The sequence below is a fragment of the Pseudoliparis swirei genome, chromosome 13 (genome assembly GCF_029220125.1).
Source record: "Pseudoliparis swirei isolate HS2019 ecotype Mariana Trench chromosome 13, NWPU_hadal_v1, whole genome shotgun sequence".
In the NCBI taxonomy this organism is placed as follows: Eukaryota; Metazoa; Chordata; class Actinopteri; order Perciformes; family Liparidae; genus Pseudoliparis; species Pseudoliparis swirei.
In genome coordinates, this window is record NC_079400.1 from 2,251,682 (window position 1) to 2,277,112 (window position 25,431).

Genomic DNA, 25,431 nt, shown 5'->3' on the forward strand with positions numbered 1-25,431 from the left:
GTGACACATTAGAGTTTGAAAGAGGCCACAAATATAATAGAAATTCAACAACAATACACACAATAAAGCAATAGGAACGTTTTATGAAAAACAACCATGCACACTTTGAGTTCCAAATAACAAACACCCAAAGCAAGTGAAACACAATATATACTATTTACATATGAACACATGGTAATCTCAGCATGCCGCGTAGTCAATGCGATCCCCAGTAAAGCAGCAGCATGGAGAGCTACACCACTGTGCTCTATAGACCATTCATATTTGTAATTTAGATATCAAACACAGGCTGATGATTTTATTCACGTCGTGTCAGAGTACGACCATGCACAGCTCTCCATAAACCACACCTTTCTGTTCATTACGTCACTCTCCTCCTCCTCCTACATCCAAACAGATTGTGAAGCAAAATTAGGTCAACATCAGATCAGCGTGCCACCGACAAGAAACAGACACTGTGATATAAGAGCTGACACTAAACAACGGAACAGCATATCATTTTTTTTTTAAAAAGCTGTTACCCTCGAATCGTCTTCAGTTAATCAGAGCAATACGCCGCAGGAGAATTGGGAACAACACAACGATGAACATCCTGCAGCAGAGCCTGGCACATATTTGCTCCATCAACACCAAACATGCAAAGAACTGACACGATCCGTCAACATAGAAGAAACAATTGTCTCTCTTGTTTTCTGCAGGCAGCCCCATGACGATCAGATCAATAAATACAAAATGCCCGACAGTATTAAGACCACTCGGAGGTCTTCGGAAGCATTAGGCAAAACATTATTGCAAGGGAGAGGTATGTGTGCCGTGAGATGGGGGGTCATAATGGAGTTTTAATGTCAGTACTTAATAACAATGAGTAACCGGCCTGTATAAACAGGAAGTACACTTGACATGAGACTTGAACTGCGTAATTCAGATATCTCCCTCATTCAATATTCTTGCCCGATTCATAATTTTTCTTGCAGATTGAGATCTGGGCGTTTAGATTCACATCGAATCCACAGAAACGACGTGAATCCCGCCGAATACGATTACGAGGATGACCGCGCTTTGCGGTGAGAACTGTTTCTTTAGATTTGCATCCGGTCTATTGAGATCCAAGATTATAGCATTCGTCTGTGAGTGTGACTCCCCTTGGGTATGTCGTGATGAATAAATGATCTAATGGATGACAAGGTAAGGAGGATATGAATCCTTCATAGTCATGCAGAAAATCCTCAGCGCATGCGATGAAAGGTCTCTCTCCAGGCAGCCTCTCCAGTGCCGGCGGGAGAGGACCGCCTCATTCCTGCGGGGCGGATCCCGGCAGCTCGTTGGTCAGCGTGTGCCAGCGCTCCACCTTCTTGCCCTTGTTCTTCAGACAGTCTATCCAGTGCTGCAGAGTTTCTCCTTGAGAGTGGCACCCTAAGGACACACCGCCTAGCCAGTGCAGAGACGGAGAAGAAAGTCAATGCGACTGGAGAGGAAAGAGCACGTTTAATAAGCACAGAGTGATGATTTCACTCGTAGCGAGGAGCCGAGTCAGTTTGAAACCGGTTAAATGTAGAAGTTGTAGTAGTTGTAGTAGTTTTGATGCCAAATAGGTGGTGTGTTGTATGAAGACGAGGCATAGTTACCTGTCGCGAACAACCTACAACTTGTTGGTCTATTGAAAATGTTGTACTTTGTGTTATTGTGTTGTTTGGTTTTGTAGTTTTTATTACTTACAGACCAAAACACATTTCAATTTAAAAGGAAATTGAGACCGATGATATGATGAATTTGGTTTTGGCTTCATGGGTTTAAATTAGCTTGATTTGTTAAAGAGGAAAACAGAATCTGAAACTATTGTGAGGCTGTCTTTAGAATAATAATAATATTAATAATCATTTATTTGATATAGCGCTTCTCTTTGATCGGGTTTGTTGAAAATGAAAAATGGAAAAAATACCAGATTTTATTTTACCTACTGTAAGAAACTAAAATCCAGACTTTAAAAGAAAATTGAGGTGGAAATGTTAATACATATTACAAATTGTGGTGTAAATAATCACTTATAAGTACAGAGCCAGTATAGTATGAAGCTCATTTTCAGTTTAAACGTCACTGACATACAGCTGGATGGAAACTAAACCCTGCTGTGCTGCACTCAGTTGAAAAAAATACAGAACATCTTAGAATATCTTCGGTCACAGCCATGGGTACATTATTGGACTGCTAATCCGGTAGCAAATCCATAATCCAATTATACGACTGCGGCAGGAATTGATTATTTGCTTCTGACGTCACCTATGAAGTCGTTGGACTTTCCCAGGTCGTAGTCCCACACCGTGACCTCCAGCGTCTTGGCGGCTAACTCTGAGAACGAGATTTCATAGAAGAACTCCTGGGGAAAAGAGAGAGGTGAAGGAGGAGAGCAAAGGTCAGAAGATCTCACACACGAGCGATAATTGGCTGTCTCACAAAAAGGTTGCGGCGACTTTGCATGCGACGTCTCCGAGGACTGCAACGATATAAACGAGCCGTCTCATTACATTCAACTAAATGCGCCCCTCCCTCCCGCAGTTCTGCACAGACACAAACATGCACCACGTCTACCTCGTTGAACTCCGGGTTGAGAGTCTTTTTTATCACCGCTGTTTTGTGCTTGGATTTCTTCTGGACATCTGGCTTGAGGTATCTAAGACAGTGGAATGTGAGAGGATCATAATGAGTTCGGTCGTGACCTTTCACGGGTCAACGCGCTGCTGAAAGGAAGAGCAATACGAGTTGAGAGATGTTTGTACGTTTACGGTACAAACGGCTAAAAAAGGGATTAAAAGAAGATGTATTTCTGTCAAATTATGGAATAATGTTGAAATGGATGTAAGAATGGTGAACTCCTTTTTAGTTTTCAAGGGAATTATTTATAAAACAATTCTTGGGAGTTATAAATGTGATTTAAACGTATTTATATGGAAGATGTATGTGGAAGTCTGTGTGTATATGTATGCATATATATATATGTATGTTTGTATATATATATATATATAGGGCCTACTGTTTTTTTAAATTTTCTTTGTTATATTTTTATTATTTAATATTAATTTTCTGATTTATTTGATATTAATTTAGGATAGGAATATATAAGCATTTTTGCTTCTACCTATATCTTTTCAGTCTTTCTGTTTTGTATATTATATAGAATAATACTGTATTGTGTTTGATTTAATTGACTGAATAAAAAATACACAACAACAATAACGGTGACTGCACCAGGGATAACTATGTACAAGTCAGAATAAGTTTGTGCAGTCGAAAACTGGGGCGGCCTTTCTAATTTGTGAACAACACAACAATGCAGGGAAATAAGAAGGTTGTATTTGCCTTAATAATCACTGGTTTGCACTGAATCCAGTTGTTGTGCTAAGCTAAGCTAACCAGCTGTAGCCTCATATTTACTGTATAGATACGATAGCGGCATTGATTGTCTCATTTAACGCTCAGCTGTAACGTGTTTAACAATTAGCCTATTTCCCAAAATGTCGACCTCTGATGTTTTATTTGTGAAACTAACCGTATGTGAGTGAGGCCTGATCGCCACACGGCTCGGATTGGAAAAGCACCGCGTCCCTCCGCGAGGTGCCATTACATTCTGCGGGTATCTTTAAGCCAGCTGGAAGGAGTGTGGAGAAATCTCTATTCACATTTGCTTTCCACCCACCACCCACAGCTCGGAGAGCATATGTTCCCCCACGCTCTCAGACACAACAAAGCATCTGGGAGAAAAGCTCCCGCCAAAGGGCAGAGAGGCGAGCACGCATCCCCAAAAACACACAAAGCACACGATGTACTCACGCTGGTGTGTGAGGGATGTGTGCGGAGGATTGGTGGGCATTCAATCACAGGGAGAGTTTAATGATGATGGGGAAGGAGAAGGGTATTGTTGTGTATACTAATGTGAGGCAAGCTTATCTAGCATTGTGTGTGTGTGTGTGTGTGTGTGTGATTACCTTCGCATTGAAAATGCGGAAGGTTATGTTTTGATCGCCGTGTATTTATTTATTTATTTGTATGCGTGTTACTCGCATAACTCAAAAAGTGTTAAACCGAATCGCATGAAATTTGGTGGGATGATTGGTTATTATCCGGGGACCATTTGATTAGATTTTGGGATCAATCGGGTCAAAGGTCAAGGTCATGAATAGGTAAAAATCTTCTTTTTACCATAGCACGGTCAATTTGTATCCGATTGGCATGCAACTAATGCCAAAATGTTCATAATTCAATGCCCGATCTTGTGATATGCGAAGGTATGCGCTCTACCGAGTGCCCATTCTAGTTGATTAATGTTTTACTCATTCCAGACACAAGCTCAAAGTCAGAGAGAACAACCAGTTAAGAAGGTTTTTGTTTCAAGCTAATTTCTCCAACTTTTGTCAGGACGCATCATTCAACCCAAGGACCTTCTTGTCCTCACGCTCACACGCCAACACACCTACACACACACACACACACACACACACAGTATTGCCTTCCTTTCATCAATGAGTAATGCAGCTCCACAGAACCTCCATGACACCAACAATAACACTCTCCTCTGTGATGCAGTACGCCGTAACTGTGGATCATGTCGCTGCCTTTCAATCCATTTTGAAGGCTGTCAATACACACACACACACACACACACACACACACACACACACACACACACACACACACACACACACACACACACACACACACACACACACACTGTTACCATTATCTCGGGGAGGGATATATTTCACGATTGCTTCGACTTGTGCGAAAGCTGCTCTCGTGTGTCACCATTACCGTGTGCGGGGTTAACTAGAGCCATCTATTACTCAGGGGTGCTGACAGCAGGTGATTCATGGGGCCAATCAGAGTCAACGGCCAGTTAGACCGAACACGGCGATCCGGCGGAGAGGGAGACCGACGCTAAATATAGGTCAGGTGGAAATTGTTCTAAAGTGAGGTTTGTGAAATGTCAATCCATCAGTCTGAGTTGTGCATTCCGTAATTAATCCCTCAGGCAGCAACATTCCTCCATCGGCCTCCAGGTCGTGGTTTGACGTCGTCCTTACGTTTTAACGTAGGGGTCTGAGTAGCCGTTGACGTCCATGGCTGCCAGGTGGGCGCAGCGTCTGACGCCCACACACAGGCCGCCGAGAGCCCTCTCTTTGGCCTCGCCCTTCACGTCGCCATCGCTGGCCGGGGGGAAGTACTGCAGGCAGAGCAGCAAGCGGCCTCTCTCCTCCAGACTCCTCTGCTGCTCCGTCTCCCACTGAGGAGAGAGAGAGGGGATACAAGAGGGAGGGATTTAAAAAACACATGAAAGATGTGAAAGCTGCAGTTGAAGCGGCTTCATGAGTGACTCAAGTTGCAGGGTGAGAACTCTGCTGGACATAGTGGAGCGTTTCACAGTTTGAAATCAGATATTTCCCGCAGGAGTTGGTCAAAAGCGAAACATTAAAGGGAGAGAGAATATCGGACTTGTTGACTCCATCTGACTTCAAGGACTTCCTTCTCATCCCATGTGATGGAGGTGCTGGAGAGGCAGGTCTTGGATCACCTTTGAACGTAGGTGAAATCATGGAGAACATCCCTGATAGAGGAGAACATTCCTATATCAGGAGAACATTCCTGATACAGGAGAACATTCCTGATACAGGAGAACATTCCTCATACAGGAGAACATCCCTGATATAAGAGAACATCCCTGATACAAGAGAACATTCCTGATACAGGAGAACATTCCTCATACAGGAGAACATTCCGTATACAGGAGAACATCCCTGATACAAGAGAACATTCCTGATAGAGGAGAACATTCCTGATACAAGAGAACATTCCTGATACAGGAGAACATTCCGTATACAGGAGAACATCCCTGATACAAGAGAACATTCCTCACACAGGAGAACATTCCTGATAGAGGAGAACATTCCTTCTACAAGAGCACATTCCAGATACAGGAGAACATTTTTGATACAGGAGAACATTCCTGATACAAGAGAACATTCCTTATACAAGAGCACATTCCTGATACAGGAGAACATTCCTGATACAAGAGAACATTCCTGATACAGGAGAACATTCCTGATACAGGAGAACATTCCTGATACAAGAGCACATTCCTGATACAGGAGAACATTCCTGATACAAGAGAACATTCCTGATACAAGAGCACATTCCTGATACAGGAGAACATTCCTGATAGAGGAGAACATTCCTGATACAGGAGAACATTCCTGATACAGGAAAACATTCCTGATACAAGAGAACATTCCTGATAGAGGAGAACATTCCTGATAGAGGAGAACATTCCTGATACAAGAGAACATTCCTTATACAGGAGAACATTCCTGATACAGGAGAATATTCCTGATACAAGAGAACATCCCTGATAGAGGAGAACATTCCTGATACAAGAGAACATTCCTGATAGAGGAGAACATTCCTGATACAAGAGAACATTCCTGATAGAGGAGAGCATTCCTGATACAAGAGAACATTCCTGATAGAGGAGAACATTCCTGATACAAGAGAACATTCCTGATAGAGGAGAACATTCCTGATACAGGAGAACATTCCTGATACAAGAGAACATTCCTGATACAGGAGAACATTCCTGATACAAGAGAACATTCCTGATAGAGGAGAACATTCCTGATACAAGAGAACATTCCTGATAGAGGAGAACATTCCTGATACAGGAGAACATTCCTCATACAGGAGAACATTCCTGATAGAGGAGAACATTCCTGATAGAGGAGAACATTCCTGATAGAGGAGAACATTCCTCATACAGGAGAACATTCCTGCCCACTGCAATAAGACTGTACAATAAATCGCCTCTGACCAGATCCTCCTCACTTTACTTTATATACACTTTGCATTTTAAATTAGATTAAATTTTTTTCATTTCCTTTATTATTTACATTCTTAAATGTAATATGCCCTGCTATTTTATTGTTTTAGATTGTATCGTATATATTGTAAATATTGTAAACATTCTTTCTGCTGCAACAAAGAGATTCACCCCTGGGGATGAATAAAGTATCTCTAATCTAATCTAATCTGAATAAACCACAGCGGTTTGCAAGTGTGCTTGAAGTGTCCTCTTGAGGAGATGTTGTCACTCTTGTGTACAAAGGCCAGAAAACATAAATATTGTTTTGTTTAAAGCTGCAGTAGAAAACAAAGCAGGGCAGTCCCCTGCAGATCTTCCTGCACAGCAAACATCAAAGTGAGCTGATGTAACTTTTGCTGAGCAGCAGCTTCTGTTGCTGCAGGTGCTTCCGGATAAACGCTCAGATAACAGTGGAGTTCATTGCGGGTCTCAAACACGATAGACTACTCAGCTGTTATTGCCAAATTTGAGGCGGAAAACAGACAGACTGAAGGTTCTGGTTTTGTAAATCTGTCTTCTTCCTCTCAGTAAACACACCTGAACATCTCAGGGACGTTCCACTTTCATCTCAGATGGACATCGAGTGCTCCGCGGCATTCCTCGGACAAACTGAAGCATCATCCTTGGAGACGTATTAATGCACTTTGACGCTCCCGGCTCGAATATTTTTTCCTCGGACGACATCAAACGGTTTGAGGAGTATTTGACAACAAGCGGAACAACAGAGTAGATTCAGAGTGACGGATGAAAGGAAGCGAGGGAGCAGCAGCAGAGGGCGAACAAGTGGAAGACGATGTTCTCACAGTGTGACTCACCCTCATGGCCAACGGCACCGATGCATGCGTGTTATTTATAGGCAAGACGAGCAGTTTTCGTCACTGCAGGTGCTTCTGTTTCAACTTATCTTTTCTGTTTCACCGCCGATGATGCAACAATGCTCTTTTTGTTATTGCCTAACATGTGATTGTAAGAGCCAAATGCATGAGTTCATTTGCCATCATAATTTAGTTTAAAAAGATTTAAAAAGGTAACTGAAGATAAATCTTTTTCATTATGATTTGAAAGAATATTTAGGTTAACATATATAATCCGTTTGGAAATGGGGAAAAGAGGTTTTAAGTTTGCTGCTCCTGCGGCTTGGAATGTGCTGCAGACAGACCTGGGTCTCCGGGAGCCGGTCTCCTTAGGTGTTTTTAAAAATAGATTGAAAATATTGGAGGGAAATTCATCTAGCTGTCGATGTTTTATATGACGGCGGTATGTGCTCCTGTGTGAGCTGGGTTGTGTTGGCTTGAGACTTAGTTTTGGTTTTATTCATGCTGTGATTTAGTTTTTCGTTTTATATATTGTCTGTCACTGTTTTATGTTTTATGTTGTATTGTATAAACTTTGTGTGACGTGCTGCTGCTGCTGTCTTGGCCAGGACACTCTTGTAAAGGAGATTTTTAATCTCAATGAGGCATTTAAATAAATAAAAAAATAAAAAATAAAAAATAAAATAAAATAAAATTTAGTATTGTATTTAAAAGCTGAATAACTTGTCAGAATATACACTACCGTTCAAAAGTTTGGGGTCATCCAGACAATTTCGCGTCTTCCATGAAAACTCACTTTTATTTATCAAATGAATTGAAAATTGAATAGAAAATATAGTCAAGACATTGACAAGGTTAGAAATAATGATTAATATTTGAAATATTAATTTTGTTCTTCAAACTACAAGCTCAAAGGAAGGCCAGTTGTATAGCTTATATCACCAGCATAACTGTTTTCAGCTGTGCTAACATAATTGCACAAGGGTTTTCTAATCAGACATTAGTCTTCTAAGGCGATTAGCAAACACAATGTACCATTAGAACACTGGAGTGATCGTTGATGGAAATGGGCCTCTATACACCTCTGGAGATATTTCATTAGAAACCAGACGTTTCACCTAGAATAGTCATTTACCACATTAACAATGTATAGTGTGTATTTTTGATTAATGTTATCTTTATTGAAAAAACAGTGCTTTTCTTTGAAAAAGAAAGACATTTCTAAGTGACCCCAAACTTTTGAACGGTAGTGTAAGCTTCCAATCAGGTGACGTTGCGTCAGTATAACACCTGCGTGTCGGACCGTCAGTCCAGATTTGAGCTCAGATGTTGGAAGCGACATCGTTTTTTGACCATGTGAACATGTAACTACGTTTTCTACTAAACATTTTTTATGGAAGAACTACTTGTCTCGCTCGCGTGTCAATTAATAGTTTCTAAGACTGAACTAAAAATTGTGGTACAGAAGACCCAGAACTATACGGAGTGCCACGACAGTGACGCTAAATTAAAATGGGTTCCATCACTAATTATCCTCCTTTATATCCCTGCATCTCTCATGAAGTCTTATCTTCAAGTGAGAGGCGGACACACCCAGGACGATCGATACGCCACGATGCTCACGCTCCTCCACGCTGCTGCGTCTCTTACCCCAGTCGCCTCAACAGCTTGCACCTCTTTACCTTCGCATTGAAAATACGGAAGGTTATGTTTTGATCGCTGTGTATTTATGGATTTGTATGCGTGTTACTCGCATAACACAAAAAGTATTAAACCGAATCGCATGAAATTCGGTGGGATGATTGGTTATTATCCGGGGACCATTTGATTAGATTTTGGGATTGATCGGGTCAAAGGTCAAAGTCACGAAAAGGTCAACATCTTCTTTTTACCAGAGCACGGTCAATTTTTATCCAATTGGCATGCAACTAATGCCAAGATGTTCATAATTCAATGCCCAATCTTGTGATATGCGAAGGTATGCGCTCTACCGAGTGCCCATTCTAGTTTTAGTTTATGTTTATATCTCCGCATTATTTAAATGTTAATTTCATCTGTCTGCTGTTTTTATAATCTGTATATCCTGTATTTATTATGATACATTCTGTTGCACTTCTAGTTGGATGCCAAACTGCATTTCGTTGCTTTGTACTTGTACATGTGTAATGACAATAAAGTTGAGTCTAATCTAATCTTTTTGTTTCCCATACGTCTCTCTTTTCTTATTTCTTTTCCTCCTCTCCTAATCTCGGGGACTTTCTGAGGGAATCATCCATCCTGCCTACAGCCAGTCCGCCATCTGCCGCGACGGAATAGGAGGTTTTTCAAACTTCCAATTAGTGAGGATCATTTGCACCGGGGATCTGGTGAGAGAACAGCTCAGACCTTCACAGATCGATAGAGAGCAACTCATTAGGGAGGTGAAAATAAACAGGAGCCGCACACTGTGCCCGACGAACGGGGAAGAGATGAATGTGTGGGTGGGTGAGAGAACCGGAAAGACGAGCGCGTTGAACAACCTTGAATGTGGAGAGAAACACAGAAGCAGCTCCAGTTAAAGGACGACAGCGGTCCTCTGGTTTGATCATTTACCCAATGTGTCACGAGAGACTCTAAAATCATCTCTCGAAAAACATCTGCCGAGACACTATACGACCTAATTGGGTAATTACCTCAACAATTAATGAATGCTGGCTTAATGAATTGCATGATCATGTCTGAGGGCCGAAATCTCATGGCAGAAAAATGTATGACAGTAGTTATGGTTTTGCGATATGGTTTTAGAAAGGTTAGCTGTGATCTTAAGCACACAATGATTAGACCTGCAGTTATTGGTCAAATTAAACCAAATTCCATTCACTGTTCAGTTGGAAAATAGTGAAAAATATGCTTTGTTTTTAGGTGTCGTCAGCCAAATCAAAGCAGCAAAGCCTCAAGCTATAATCAATTCGCTAATTAACTGATAAATCAGCTTTTCAGTTGAACTTGTTGCTTTGATCATTCTAAAATAAAACTGATATTTTTGTTTCCAGGCGAATATCGTGGTTCACGGAAGGAAAACTGATCGCCGGTTTGGAAAATTAAACAGGTTTATTCTCATACTTTCAGGTGAATGCTTCTAGTCCCACGAGTCTCGTGTTGGGTTTGGCGTAGTCCTTTAAGACAGGCGGACAGACGGACAGATGGACAGACAGAGAGAGAGACAGAGAGAGAGACAGAGAGAGAGACAGAGAGAGAGAGAGAGACAGAGAGAGAGACAGACAGACAGACAGAGAGACAGAGAGAGAGACAGAAGGCGGGACATGTTGAGCTGACTCAGAGTCGTGCTCACCTCTCTCAGGTAGCAGGAGATCCCTCTCAACGCGGTGCTCATCGCAGTCGGTGACGGCAGCTAGAGGAACAAAAGGAGAGAGATATAAATGATCAGGGGATACGACCGACCAGCAGGATAAAGGGGGATGAGCAGAAAGAGAGAGAGTATCGAGTCGAGGGCGATGCCACATTGAAAATGACGGGCCTGACACGGCGCCGGCTTCGCAGGATGACAGAGGGGCTTCAACGTTTGATCGCCGAGCGGCGCCGGCTTCAGAGGGACCGTCTCCGACCAGAGCCCTTTCCAACTCACCGAGAACAAAAAAGCCACAAGCCCCCCCCCCCCCCCAGTTATTATTGTTTTAATCCATTTGTTTCTCATCTCTCTTGTTCATTGACGCTCCATCATTCCTCCTCTCCCCTTCTCCTTCTCTTCCTCCACTCCCTTTATTCTCCCGATCTCTCCGTACCCTTTTCCCACGCGTTCCCCAGCTGACATTTCGCCTGCACAGAAAGCTGTTTGTGAGATATAACAATAGATATGATACTCTGTCCTCTGTTTACTTCATATTTGTTATTCTCAGGAGCTGGTATCGGCTTAATGCTAAATATACGATGGCCAAAAGTATAGGACACTCTCCTTTGGGTCGTTTTAGACTGTTGTTCATGCTTATGGTTCTTTTACTTCCAGTGAAGAGAACTCCATATGCTCTACACATCCTCCGGTGATGATAGTCAACAGTTTGTGCACAAAGCCAAACACATATTGTTTTCCCAGTTTGGTGTGCAGGATCTGGACCGACGGAGCCCTGACCTCGACGTCATCAAACTCCTCCTGGATGATCTGATGCTGCTCGTCACGAGAGGCCAACCTCATGTTGCTGCGGTGGCTGAATGTGAATAACTCCCTGCAGCCGGGTTCTGAAACGCCCTGACCCTCTGATACAAAGGTCATGCTGTTACGCTACGGCAGCAGATTAATGCCCATGGGCTTACAGTTTTGGAATGACATGTTTAAAAACCACATCTGCATGTAACATAACTGCTGCAACTGAAAACTGTTGAACTCTTCATTTTTGTTGTTTTGTTTGTTTGTTCTTCGTATTTTAACTGTAAGATGCACCAATATATTCCTTCACTAAAACACGAATCAACACACAAGCAATCTTTGCTTTAAATATTTAAGATTGTTTCTGTTTATGTAGTAACCGATCTCCCTGCGTGCCGTTTACTGTCAGATAACAACACAGCATTGTTTGAGTCTTTTTCTAAAGATTGTCCACACACTTGGTATGTTATTTATTATGGGACCCAGGTGTGTGCACCAGGCAACCAGATGTGGACCTTTTATTGGCTTCCTTCTTCTTCCATATTTCCCTTTGCCTCTCTTTTTTCTACTTTAAAATGTGAGGTTGAGTCAGACTTAATATATTGAATATTACAGTACCCTCAAGTCATGAACTTCCCTCATACGCTCTCATTTCCCTCTCTCTGCCCTTTAAGTCTTTCTTTCCTATCGTCCCTTGCATTCCCTCTGCCCTCCCTCTCCCCCTCACAGGGGGTGGATGCTCCAGACAGATGTTGAAGTGTTTGGTCTGGTCAAGCTTCACGCGACGCAGGGCCACCCGCGACTCCCCGATGAACTCGTTATGCATCAGCTTGTCTTCGTCGCACACTGACACCCTGGGAGTGAGAGACAGAGGAAGGAGGGGGAGGTGAAGAAGAGGAGTAGCGAGAGACAAATATAGGGAGAGGGGGAAACATGAATACAAATAAGAGACGCTGATTACTGAGACAGAGAGTAAGACAGATGTGTGAGGAGGAGAGGTGGAGTTAGTGACTCCTAACGCTGGGGCAACATCATAAGCAAAGATAATTGTTGACGTAGATCTGAATCAATGAAAAACCAACATCAGAATCCAGAATATGTTTAAATACATTGTACGATACAAGTATTTGCGATGTTCCCTTCCGGTGTAAAATGAGATAGTGTAAAAGTGCATGAAGTTAATCCGTATTCATGAGGCCGGCAAAGATTTCCACCTGCCATGATGTCACCTGCAATGCATGATTAGGCAGAGAGAGGGAAGGACATGGAGGGAGGCTGTGTGTGTAACAATCAAAAACAGAGCAAGAGGTGGAGTGATGTGGGTGAGAGGGAGATACAAATGGGAGAATTCATTTAAATTGTGTGTGTGTGTGTGTGTGTGTGTGTGTGTGAGGACTTATGCCTTGACAATGTACACGTCTAAACTGTCTGCAGAAGTGGGAAATCAGTATGCTAGGCTAACTGACATCCAGATTGCATTTTTCTGGGCTTTATGTAAATGTGATGGAAAGACATGCAATAAGAGGGAGAAAAATAAGAATGCAATTTTTGAGAGACGGATGATATGAACTTTGAAGCCTCTTCGCTCGTCGGTTTTATTCAACTTCTCACTAAACGTGTGACCCGAGGCGTGACACATTGCAGTCACCTGCTGCCTTCAGGTTCCGGTAATAAAAATGTGAATGCATAAATGAATAAGGTGAAAGAGGCCAGTTGCCTTGGGACAGCCGCTTTTGTTTTGTTTTTTTGGGAGCCCTTCAAAATTAGATAGCAGCAAAATGGGGAAGAATGAAAATGGAAGAAAGAAAAAGTAAATCTTGATGTCTCGTCATGAAGCAAATTGCAACTATTTTTAAAATGGTACTTTCTTAAAACTACTATTCTTCTGATTTGTCTGAAGCTGCAGTTTATTGTAGCTGCTGGTTCAAAATTGGATGCGGAAACAACAATAGAGCTCCGATATAAAAAAAAGTAGTGGAAAACAGCTCTGCTCTTTTAAAAAAGTGGCATATCTTGTCTTGAGTTCTGGATGAATGAAGAGATTGGATTAACCCAACAAAATGTGAACAGTTACATTTTTATCTATAATCCCTGTTTATAGGGATGAAAAAAAGTGACGAAACTGTCACTTTAGAGACAATGTGAAACATCAGTGCATTGCAGACGGTAACATGGGTGTATGTTTCGATAGGTTACACTCCCTGTCTGGTAATATTCAAACGCCTCTGCTGAATTAGCAGTGTCATAGCCTGTTGTGGGGCCAGTTTCTCTAATTTCCCCCGAGAGATCAGCCGTCGATCCCGTTTAAATCCCACTCCCACATGTGCCATGGCAAAGTTTGAGTCACAGAGAGAGAAAATTCTCAGCTTTCATCACCTCTGGAGGGGGTCAATGAAATTAAAACACCCTGTGGTGCTTAGTCTGACCTCAATCTGTCACTGCAATTTAGAAAGAGAGGGAGGCAGTGAGACAGACCGAAAGAAAGACAAAGACAGAGGGATGTGCAAAGGAGTGAGGGGAGATGATTCCTGATCTGAGTGGACAGGGCAGTGTGCAGGGGAGGAATGGAGAAGGTGAGGTGGCGGAGGGGGGATGAAAGGATCAGTGGAAATAGAAGAGGAGGGAGGATAAAGGCCTAGAAAGCGTAAAGAGTAAAAGACTGTGATTGAGATGGATGATAAGACTTCCTTTGTGAGCAAGTCAGTTATCAGATGGGCAAGACAGAGCAGAGAGGCCGGAAGTGAAGGAGACGGAAATAGCCCGAAAAAAAGCAAACATTTACCGGAGTGTTTTGCGGTACATGTCTTCCTCTGTAATGCCACAGTAGGTGAGCGTCTCGTTCCACACGGGGTGCAGCGTGTTGCGGACAGTCTTGGTTTTCAGTTTGTTGGCCTGAGGCAGAGGAGGAGAAGAAATCAATCATCTCAGAACAGCCAACAAGCTGCAGCAAGGAGGTAGTTTTGCTTTACAGCCGATGTCTTAGTCTGCACCGGCAATTTGGCAAATACAGCTTAAAATTACAGCTCGACTAAGTGTGCACTCCAACAGGTTCCTGAGAGTCTCTTTCAGTTAAACGCAGGGACGAAAACAAGTCGGTATGAGCAGACCTTGCAGGCTCCCGGCAGCAGGTGCAGCTTCACATACGGATCGGCCAAACCGTTGAAATCCATCGGTTTCAGACCCTGAAAAAGAGAGAGTGAAGAAATATGAGGGAGGTATGTAAAATAATTTGTGGATCACATTGTGCAAACTGCTAAATCCATCGGTTTCAGACCCTAAAAAAGAGAGAGTGAAGAAATATGAGAGAGGTACACTACCGTTCAAAAGTTTGGGGTCACTTAGAAATGTCTTTATTTTTCAAAGAAAAGCACTGTTTTTTCAATAAAGATAACATGAATCAAAAATACACACTCTACATTGTTAATGTGGTAAATGACTATTCTAGGTGGAAACGTCTGGTTTCTAATTAAATATCTCCAGAGGCCCATTTCCATCAACTATCACTCCAGTGTTCTAATGGTACATTGTGTTTGCTAATCGCCTTAGAAGACTAATGTCTGATTAGAAAACCCTTGTGCAATTATGTTAGCACAGCTGAAAACAGTTATGCTGGTGATATAAGATATACAACTGGCCTTCCTTTGAGCTTGAAGTTTGAAGAACAAAATTAATAATTCAAATATTAATCATTATTTCTAACCTTGTCAATGTCTTGACTATATTTTCTATTCAATTTTCAATTCATTTGATAAATAAAAGTGAGTTTTCATGGAAGACACAAAATTGTCTGGATGACCCCAAACTTTTGAACGGTAGTGTATATAAAATAATATGTGGATCACATTGTGCAAACTGCTAATTCCATCGGTTTCAGACCCTAAAAAAGAGAGAGTGAAGAAATATAAGAGAGGTATATAAAATAATATGTGGAACACATTGTGCAAACTGCTAAAACCAGTAAAACATACAATTACCAGAGCAGAGAGGTGACGAGTTCTGAGTCCAAAGCACGGCGGGATAACGAGGAGGTGGGAGAGTTTTTTAATTTGACGGGTAGTTTCGACCAGTGAGCCGCATAGTGTGGCCATTTTAAAAACACTTCTACAAATTAAGGATGAAGACTGAAATCCTCTGCTTCACACTAATATATGTCACGATAACAGATGTTCACTCCACGATCCTCATGGGGAAAGAAATTCACAATAATGATTGTATCGCGATTTCTATAGATATTTTGAAAAAAGTTAATAATGCTATCAGTCAAATGACTTTGTTTATTGAGTGTTTATTTACACACCATCATATGTGTATTATTAACGTTATAGCAATAGTTTGTTTTTTAAATATCACCGTATCGTCAATACCTGTAAATCGAGTCACTCCTATAAGTAGATGTAATACATTGACATGCATTCTGTGTAACTTTATATCTTTTAATTTTTCGGTCGCATCCCGTCGGCTCTGAGTCCGTCTTAATCACTTAAGTAAAACATTGTTAGGATAAAATGTATTTAGCATCAACAAGTAAACATGAATTTCAGTCACCCATCATTTTGTTTTGGTAGAAAAAAAAACAGAACAGCTTTTTTTTGTGCCACTGGTTGAAGACACGAATATGCTTTGTACAAATATAAATGAAATATTAATATTCCATCACTACAGGACCAATGGCCTGGCGTTTCAGTGGACGTGTTGTTTACCTTTGCTTTCAGGACGGTGCAGTGTAAGGAGCTGGTGGCTCTCTCATACAGGAGGTCGAACTCTAACGTCCCCAAGGCGGCTGGAAGACAGTTGATGAATATCTTTCAGTTACTTTGGTCATTGCTTCATTACTTTATTACCTTGAATAGAGGATGATGGCAGGAAGAAATGTTGGCGCTCAGAAATCACAATAAAACATTCTGGAAAACAACTTGATGCCTGACAGCAGCCGGAGGCGGCTTTATGTAAATGTTATCAATGAGAGAAAACCCGGAGCTACATGACTTTACCAACCAGAAAACAGTCTGGAGGTCAATTAGTGCATCTATTTAAACCGTGATATTAACTATTGGGTGGCATAACGTTCATAGTTGGTTGCCTAAACACATTAATAATAAAAAGGAGACTGCCAAAAAGTTTCGGTCTAATCAGGCAATGGGAGTGTTTCCCACCTGTCTCATCAGGCTCTTCCTCACTCTCTAGCTGCGAGTGAGATGAAGAGACCAATTAACTCTCGAAGAAGAGTGATGAGTGTAATTTGCAAAATGTCGTACTGTTCTTTAACCCTTGTGTTGCCTTAGGGTCATTTTGACCCGACTCAATATTACACCCTCCCCCCGCCTTTGGGTCATTTTGACCCGATTCAATGTTTAACCCTCCTGTTACCTTTATATTTACTAACATATTTTACCCTTTGGGTTCAATTTGACGCCAGCAATTAAAACCTCCAGAAAATTATTAGAATTAATATTGTTTTCCAAGTTTAAGTGTGAGGCACTTTATGTTTGTTTGTTGACTACCGAAAGAACACCGACATTAAACATTGAATGGGGTCAAATTAATCCTAAGGCGGGGGGAGGGTGTAATATTGATTCGGGTCAAAATGACCCTAAGGCAACACAATGGTTAAAGACTACTTTTACAGCTGGACACATGAAAACAACTCATCAAGTAAAGTTGGCTATAGCTGCAGTTGAGAAAGTGAACTGTTTGAAATCGAGGACCCACTGTTTCAAAAACCCAAGAATGTTGATGCAAATCATTTTTTCATTACTCGTGGCCTTCTGGCTCAACTCCATTTCTATTAATGGCCTCCAGCAGCTTCAGTGAAGCCAGGTTGTGAAGTTCAGGTGACTCACTGTTGTCATCGCTGTCACTGCTGTCGATCTCGATGGAGGTGTCCATGCTGCTCATGGCGGACAGTGAGCCCCCTCCGCCCGCCGCCCCCGGTAAAAGCGGCGGCAGGAGGCTGTTGCTCCCTCCTCCTCCTCCTCCTCCTCCTCCTCCGGCGGCGCCAGGGCTCACTGCGGTGGGAGCTGCCACCTGATTGGTTGAAAGTGGCTCGGAGAAAGAGGAAGTGGGCGACACGCGAGGGAAGTAGGCGGAGATTTGGCGGATGGGGCGAATTGGGCCCGGACATACGTCGATGGCCATGTGCTCCTGGATGGAAATGGCAAAACGTTTTCCTTTCCGCACCGTCATCGCGCTGCGGGGAAGGAGACAGATAGAATGAGGAAGAGTTGAATGACACTTTTCAGCAAAACAATAACTGTCATTTCCGAATGTTTCGAGCCAAAGCGAGAGCCAAGGTATTGATCCACAAATAGAAGCTGTTGTTCTCAATTTCACCTCTGCTATTCCGACCGAAATAAGGTGAGCTTAGTAATGATATACCATCCTGTGTCTGGCCATCACTGAGATATCTTCACATCTTCACATGACATCAAGGAAAGTAAGAATCTAGTGATATAAAAAAAAAAATGTAAAGACATGACTGGACAAGTACAGACGTATCAGCATTGATGACGCATAAGTAACGGGTAAAAAGTGTTTTGTTTTTGTTTTGTTGATTGTTTTATGTATATGTAGGTATGTGTATTTATGTGTGTGTATATATGTTTATATGGGTGTGTGAATTTGTATGCATGTGTATATGTTTATGTATATATATATATATATATAGGTACATGTATATGGTTCTCAAAAATAAGTATTTTCATGAAATCATAGGTTAGGGCACTTATAAGCTTGATAGCTTCAGCCTCGACCATTTCGGTCAGCCACTTTCTTCTTTTGTTGAAATTTTGATTTTTGTATATTATTGCTGATCGAAATATACTAAACTAAACTAAATATCTAAATAGGAGCTTTTCATTGTCATCAAGAAGTTCTTGTGATCGGAAGTCTTTATCTCAAACGGCTCTTGCTCTGAAACGGCCTCCAACATAATTAGAACTCTTAATAAGAAAGACGTTGCCCATAAAATGACAGAATACTGCAGAGGATGGGGATGCATTTGCATTTCAATTGAACGCATCTGAATAATCTCGAGCCTATCAGGGAGGATAATGCATAACGGACAATAAGGGTCTCCCTTGAATCCTAATCATCCTCAATGAAATGACTGTGTGTGTGTGTGTGTGTGTGTGTGTGTGTGTGTGCACACATGTTAACTAAAGTGCTTCACACAGACAGACAGGTAATTGCAGGAGGAAGTCTTTAAAGGCTGAAGCGCTCTTCAGGATACTCGGATGGAGGGAAGAGTCCTGGTGATTATATAAAGTCGTGGCAGCAGGAAGTGGAATTGACCACGAGGCTGATGTGTCTGCTCTCTTCCCAAAATAAAAAGAGGGGGTTGGATTGCAAATATCTCACAGCTTTTGTTTTCTAAAGCCAGCAGGCCTTGAGGGGGCGTTCTGTCCTCAATACTGAACACCCCCCCCCCCCCTCCCTCCTGCTCCCTCTGCATCAATCGATCTAATCTGGGAGTATTTGTATGTATTGGCACTTCCTCTGAGTTGTCTGTAACGTCTCCGACACACGACATGATACACGACTGGCTGTCTTCTAACAGGGTGACTTGACTTGTTTTAGTTTGCACATTACACGAGCGATCGATGACAGCTGGGGTCCCGCGTTACGAGGAGGAATCCCTGTCTGGGCTCCAAACCAGCCGACGAAATATAAGACCGTAAAACAAATGCACGAGACGGATGCTTTTTTATCCTTCAGGAATGGAAGTCGTCACGAAGCGAGCTTTCAAATGTGTTTGAGCGCTGAATGAAAGCCCCCAAAAAACAAGGAAGGAAGAGAATGAAATGGTCTTTTCGGCAAAGAGAGAAATTTGAGCAACAGTTTTGCAATGTGCGGAGGTAGCTGCCTGTTTGTGTTGCGCTCGACGAGGACGTTTGTGTTGGTTTAAAATCATTGAAAAGCTTGTGTGCATGCAGATATAAATTATGTTCTCATGGGTTAGGGTTAGGGTTAGGTCCTGCTTAGGTCATCATGTCTGGACAGAGAGACAGGTCATCAATCTCCATTTCCAATTAGTGCGATTTACAAATGTTGGTCGGTGGTCGTTTTGTTTCCTTGTGTTTCCAGTCTTCATGCTAAGCTAAGCTAACCGACGGCTGGCTGGAGCGTTACATCGTACAGACATGAGAGTGGTGTTAGCTTCTTAACTAGCTTAATATGAACACACATTTTTCTTCATCTGCTCTTCATCTTCATCGAGGTTGTCAAAACTTTAAACATTCCTTATTGCTCCATTACTTGGTGTGTGAGGTCAAACCCAGGAAAGAGATTAACTCTACACCTTTCAGCCGTGAAGATAAAGTCAATGCGGCCAAAGTTGTAACACCCTGTTCCGTGTCTCCGATGTCTCCTCTGTGTCTCCTGTGTCTTGATTGTTTCATTCCCTTCACCTGCCTTCAGCCACTCTTATCTCGACTATATCTGGATTAAAACACAGATTTGCACTTCAGTGGCACTTAAATAGCTCTTACTTATGGTACTTTTGTAGTTCGACTATGTTGAGGAAATGTTACTTCCTGTATTCTTGTTGTTCTTAGTTTGTACTCTAGGTTGAAATGCACTTATTGTAAGTCGCTTTGCATAAAAGCGTCTGCTAAATGACATGTAATGTAATGTATCTCGTTACTGTCTGATGTTGTACACCTGTGTTCCCCCCCCTATATATCGTGTCAGTGTTTCCCTTGTCTCCTGTTGGATTGTTGTCTATTGTTTTTACCTTCGCATTGAAAATGCGGAAGGTTATGTTTTGATCGCTGTGTATTTAGTTATTTGTATGCGTGTTACTCGCATAACTCAAAAAGTATTAAACAGAATCGCATGAAATTTGGTGGGATGATTGGTTATTATCCGGGGACCATTTGATTAGATTTTGGAATCGATCGGGTCAAAGGTCAATGTCAAGGTCATGAAAAGGTCAAAATCTTATTTTTACCATAGCACGGTCAATTTCTATCCAATTGGCATGCAACTAATGCCAACATGTTCATAATTCAATGCCCAATCTTGTGATATGCGAAGGTATGCGCTCTAACGAGTGCCCGTTCTAGTTGTCTTTGGGTCCGTCTTCCCTGTGCCCTGGATATTCCTGACCTGCCTTTTTGACCTTGCCTGTCTGACTCTGACCCCCGATTATCTGCCTGCCCCCTTTTGGACTTTTTTGTTTTTTTGGAACTTTTGTCTCATTAAAGAGCGCCTTTTTGTTATTCATATTGAGTCCAGCCTGTTTCTCTGCGCCTGAGCCTCACCCCGTGACAAGACCTTGACAAAAGTGTCTCTGATATTGTTGTCCGACTCTTGACCTTCAGCAGAATTACAGGCAGCGAGGGTCATTCGTCCGGTCTGGTCTCTCTCTGCTGCGAGCACAACACCGGGTTCACAGCGCCGCTCACTCAGCTTTTTCTTGGCTGGAGATGAAACAAACTTCTGAAACACGCTGCCGTGTGCCAGCACACTTCCGACTTTGACCGAGTAACTGGAGTGCAACGTGATGGACGTCTTTCCTGTTGAAACTCATCAGCAGCCATTTTGGTGCCACAAAGGACGACAATAGATTGATGAATTCCTAAGCGCTGAACAAGCGGTCAGAGTTCACTCCCGCTCAATTAAGTGGCGCAGAGATAACGTCAGACTCCTGTCCTTCAGGACGAAGCGCTGCGGATCTCGTTAGAACCGGTCCTCCAGATACACCAGCAGCAGTCGACCATTTCAATCCGGCACAACAATTAAACAAAAGTGAAATAATTTTTAATGAGGCAGAAGAGTGCACGGCATTGAGAAGAGGGGGAAGGAAAAACAATTCATGAAACTGCGTTTTATAATAATGATTGTATCCAGAATTGATTACAAATATTTATGGATCAGTAGTTAATAATTATTGTGCTTATGAATAATATACTCAATAACCCCCCCCACACACACACACATACACTCACAAAGGCATGCCATCAAACAACCGTGGAAACAATTCTGTCAGATCATTAATTCATCTCGCCACACACATCTACACCTACACACCTACACACACACACACACACACACACACACGCTCTATCTCCCTCAATGCAGATGTTGTGCAGGCTGGTGAGGGAGTGTCTGTTGATATAATGTGCGCAGTCAGTCGCCTTCCAGTCTTGGCAAATGTGGCCATAAACCGTCGCTGCCCGAGCTCCACCACCATCAGCAGCAGCCTCATAGCCCTCATAGCCCTCATAGCCCTCATAGTCCTCATAGCCCTCATAGCCCTCATAGTCCTCATAGCCCTCATAGTCCTCATAGCCCTCATAGCCCTCATAGCCCTCATAGTCCTCATAGCCCTCATAGCCCTCATAGTCCTCATAGCCCTCATAGCCCTCATAGCCCTCATAGCCCTCATAGTCCTCATAGCCCTCATAGTCCTCATAGCCCTCATAGCCCTCATAGTCCTCATAGCCCTCATAGCCCTCATAACCCTCATAGTCCTCATAGCCCTCATAGTCCTCATAGTCCTCATAGCCCTCATAGTCCTCATAGCCCTCATAGCCCTCATAACCCTCATAGCCCTCATAGTCCTCATAGCCCTCATAGCCCTCATAGTCCTCATAGCCCTCATAGCCCTCATAGCCCTCATAGTCCTCATAGCCCTCATAGCCCTCATAGTCCTCATAGCCCTCACAGCCCTCATAGCCCTCATAGCCCTCATAGCCCTCATAGCCCTCATAGTCCTCATAGCCCTCATAGCCCTCATAGTCCTCCTAGTCCTCGTAGCCCTCATAGCCCTCATAGTCCTCATAGCCCTCATAGCCCTCATAGTCCTCATAGTCCTCATAGCCCTCATAGTCCTCATAGCCCTCATAACCCTCATAGTCCTCATAGCCCTCATAGTCCTCATAGCCCTCATAGTCCTCATAGCCCTCATAGCCCTCATAGTCCTCATAGCCCTCATATCCCTCATAGTCCTCATAGCCCTCATAGTCCTCATAGCCCTCATATCCCTCATAGTCCTCATATCCCTCATAGTCCTCATAGCCCTCATAGTCCTCATAGTCCTCATAGTCCTCATATCCCTCATAGTCCTCATAGCCCTCATAGTCCTCATAGTCCTCATAGCCCTCATAGTCCTCATAGTCCTCATAGCCCTCACAGCCCTCATAGTCCTCATAGCCCTCACAGCCCTCACAGCCCTCATAGTCCTCATAGCCCTCATAGCCCTCATAGTCCTCATAGCCCTCACAGCCCTCATAGCCCTCATAGTCCTCACAGCCCTCCGCCTGGGGGCTTCCAGGAGCTGACGGGAGCTGATGATGGATCCTCTCCTGCTGCCAGCTGGATTTCTCTCTCATCTTCTCCTCTCTCATCATCGTGTTGCTGAGAAACTCTCAGACTCAGAATAATAAGGAACACTTCACAGGCCTTCATTAAACCGTGTTCACATCCACGACTCTGAGCTCTACTTTACATAATTCCAATAAACTACAAAATAATATTGGCCCAACTCGACAGCCCCGGTGGCCGTGAGTTATTCAAAAACAACGTCTCTCATGCATGGCTCTCTCTCTTCTCGATATGTGCTGTAGGGATGCATAGGGCTGCAGCTCTGAGAGGCCTGGAAGCCGGCAGTCAGGAATATCTTTTTCCGCAACATGCGACCCCCCCCCCCCTCTCCCCCTCCTCTTTTAGCTCCTTCACTTTAAATTAGAGTCATATCACAGGCATAGACGCTCCCTCCCTCAACCCACATCCTCTACTCATCTCCACCTTTTATAATCCAGCTCTTCTCTTCTTCTCCCCTCTTTATCTCTGTCATTATCTCCTCGTCAGACTTTCCGAGACACCATTATTCCACCTGTAGTTAGATGAGGATCTATCTCACCCTCCCTGTCGGATGATTCTTCTTCTTCTCTTTCTTCTTTTCTTGTCTCCTACGTACAATTGGCCCCCGCGGCGGGCAGCATTCACCTTTAAATAACAAGCTGCTGGCTGAAAGGCAGATGGGATGGAACAGTGTTCACTGTAGCTGCTCATCAGAGCTGGACAGTCAGCACATCAGTCGTAGTGACAGCGAGCGCTTGTCAATTAGAGTCGGCAAGTTATTTTCAGGCGTGAGTAAACTCCAATGTGTGTGTGAGGGACAGTGTGTGTGGAAAGGTGTGAAGGAGCAGGTACAAACACAGAAAAAACCCGACTGCCACATGTTGCACCTGTCTGCCGGGAAAGAACAATGAATAAATGTTCCCGTGGGATCTCAGCATTTGATTTTAATCCTCTCACAACGAGTCGACAGGAAAAAGCACACATGAACAACACAGATATGTAAAGAGAGGATCTATAACGACAGCGATAGTGTGTGAAGGAGAAGGGAAAAGAAAAGCAGAACAATCAAGCAGATTCAACCTGTATCTGTATTTCAGAATGAAATCATAGAAAAACGTTGACTTACCTCACTGATAGCGCAAGTGTGCAACTCCTCATAAAAAAAAGAGGGATTCCAGCGCGGAGAAGAGAGGGAGACTAACTAACAGGTGGTGAAGAGAGAAGCAGAAACTAGAGAGGGGAAGAGGAGGGGGGGAGAGAGAAAGAGAGGAAGGGAGAGAGTGAGCTATATGTGTATCATTAGACATTAAATGCATGAATAGTTCAAGTTGATATAAAAAATGGGCAGGAGAGGGGGAGAGGACAGCGGCATGCTGGAAGAGGATGAGGAGGAGGATGGAGGGAGTCAAGAGGAAAAGACAGAGGAGAGAGAGGGAGAGAGAGAGAGAGAGAGAGAGGCAGTGGGGAGCTATTACTTGACATTCTGTTGTGCATGTGACATTTCGCCTCCCTCCTGCATCCCCCCACACTCACTCACCCTACACACACATACACACACACACACACACGCACACACACACACACACACACTTGTTTTTATCACAGCACATTGGATTGACTTAATTCCTTGAAGACTAAAACTAACAATAAAGGAGAAGTCGGATGCATGCTCCATTTTTCTTAATCTTTCCCAAAAAATATATATATTTACAACAACATCAGTGCCTCATTAGGTCATTGAAATGTGGTAACTTGAAATATTGCATGAACACTCTTAAATCAGGAGGTTTTCCATTCTGCTAGGTTTGCGTGAATGAAGAATTAAACGTCATAAAAGTATTTGGAAAACCATGAATCTCCCCAGATGTTGGGGTTATCTGTGGACGCATGACTTGGGAAACGGCAGCGTGTCGGCACAACAGAGCTGCCATGTTGGTGCCGTTGTGTTTTTGGACCTGAGCTCTCCGGCCAGAGAAGCTGGAAAAAAAGGTTGAGTGGAGGAAAAACGTCAAGAAATAGTTCCATCCCAGTTCAGTCAAGCATTCTCAGGAATTCTGTCCGTGACGAACCGCCCTGCGAGGGGAGGCGGTGGTATGGAGGTCAGGTCTCCGTGCAGGAGATCAGTTCCTGTTCACCCTTTCAACCTTTTCAACCTGTTCAACCACCATCTTCCTCCAGCCATGAAAGTGATTTAGTTTGCGTACGTGAACCGTATTTAAACCGCATATCTTCTTTGCCATAACGGTTATCTTTCCTTCACATTCTCC

General features: G+C 43.0%; 1 protein-coding gene across 1 annotated transcript; it reads right to left on the bottom strand.

The window, feature by feature from the left end:
• Nucleotides 1–63: 63 nt before the first annotated feature.
• doc2a (double C2-like domains, alpha) lies at nt 64–24,519 on the bottom strand. Its single transcript, XM_056430587.1, has 11 exons — nt 24,291–24,519; nt 17,701–18,047; nt 16,561–16,640; nt 14,968–15,042; nt 14,643–14,752; nt 12,588–12,714; nt 11,051–11,110; nt 5,076–5,275; nt 2,587–2,668; nt 2,278–2,374; nt 64–1,428 (listed from the first exon to the last, which is right to left on the bottom strand). Exons 1-11 carry the CDS (start codon nt 24,320–24,322, stop codon nt 1,292–1,294), a joined length of 1,347 nt encoding a protein of 448 aa, XP_056286562.1. The 5' UTR covers nt 24,323–24,519; the 3' UTR covers nt 64–1,291.
• Between the last annotated feature and the right edge of the window lie 912 nt (nt 24,520–25,431).

Excerpts from the sequence above, each read along its gene's own strand:
- doc2a (XM_056430587.1), bottom strand. The coding sequence starts at position 24,322 with ATGAGGAGTTGCACACTTGCGCTATCAGTGAG. Across the intron at positions 16,641-17,700 it reads CAGTGACAGCGATGACAACA|CCGCCTTGGGGACGTTAGAG; the intron begins GTGAGTCACCTG and ends ACTGTCTTCCAG. Across the intron at positions 2,669-5,075 it reads TCAGACCCCTACGTTAAAAC|ATACCTCAAGCCAGATGTCC; the intron begins GTAAGGACGACG and ends CCACTGTCTTAG.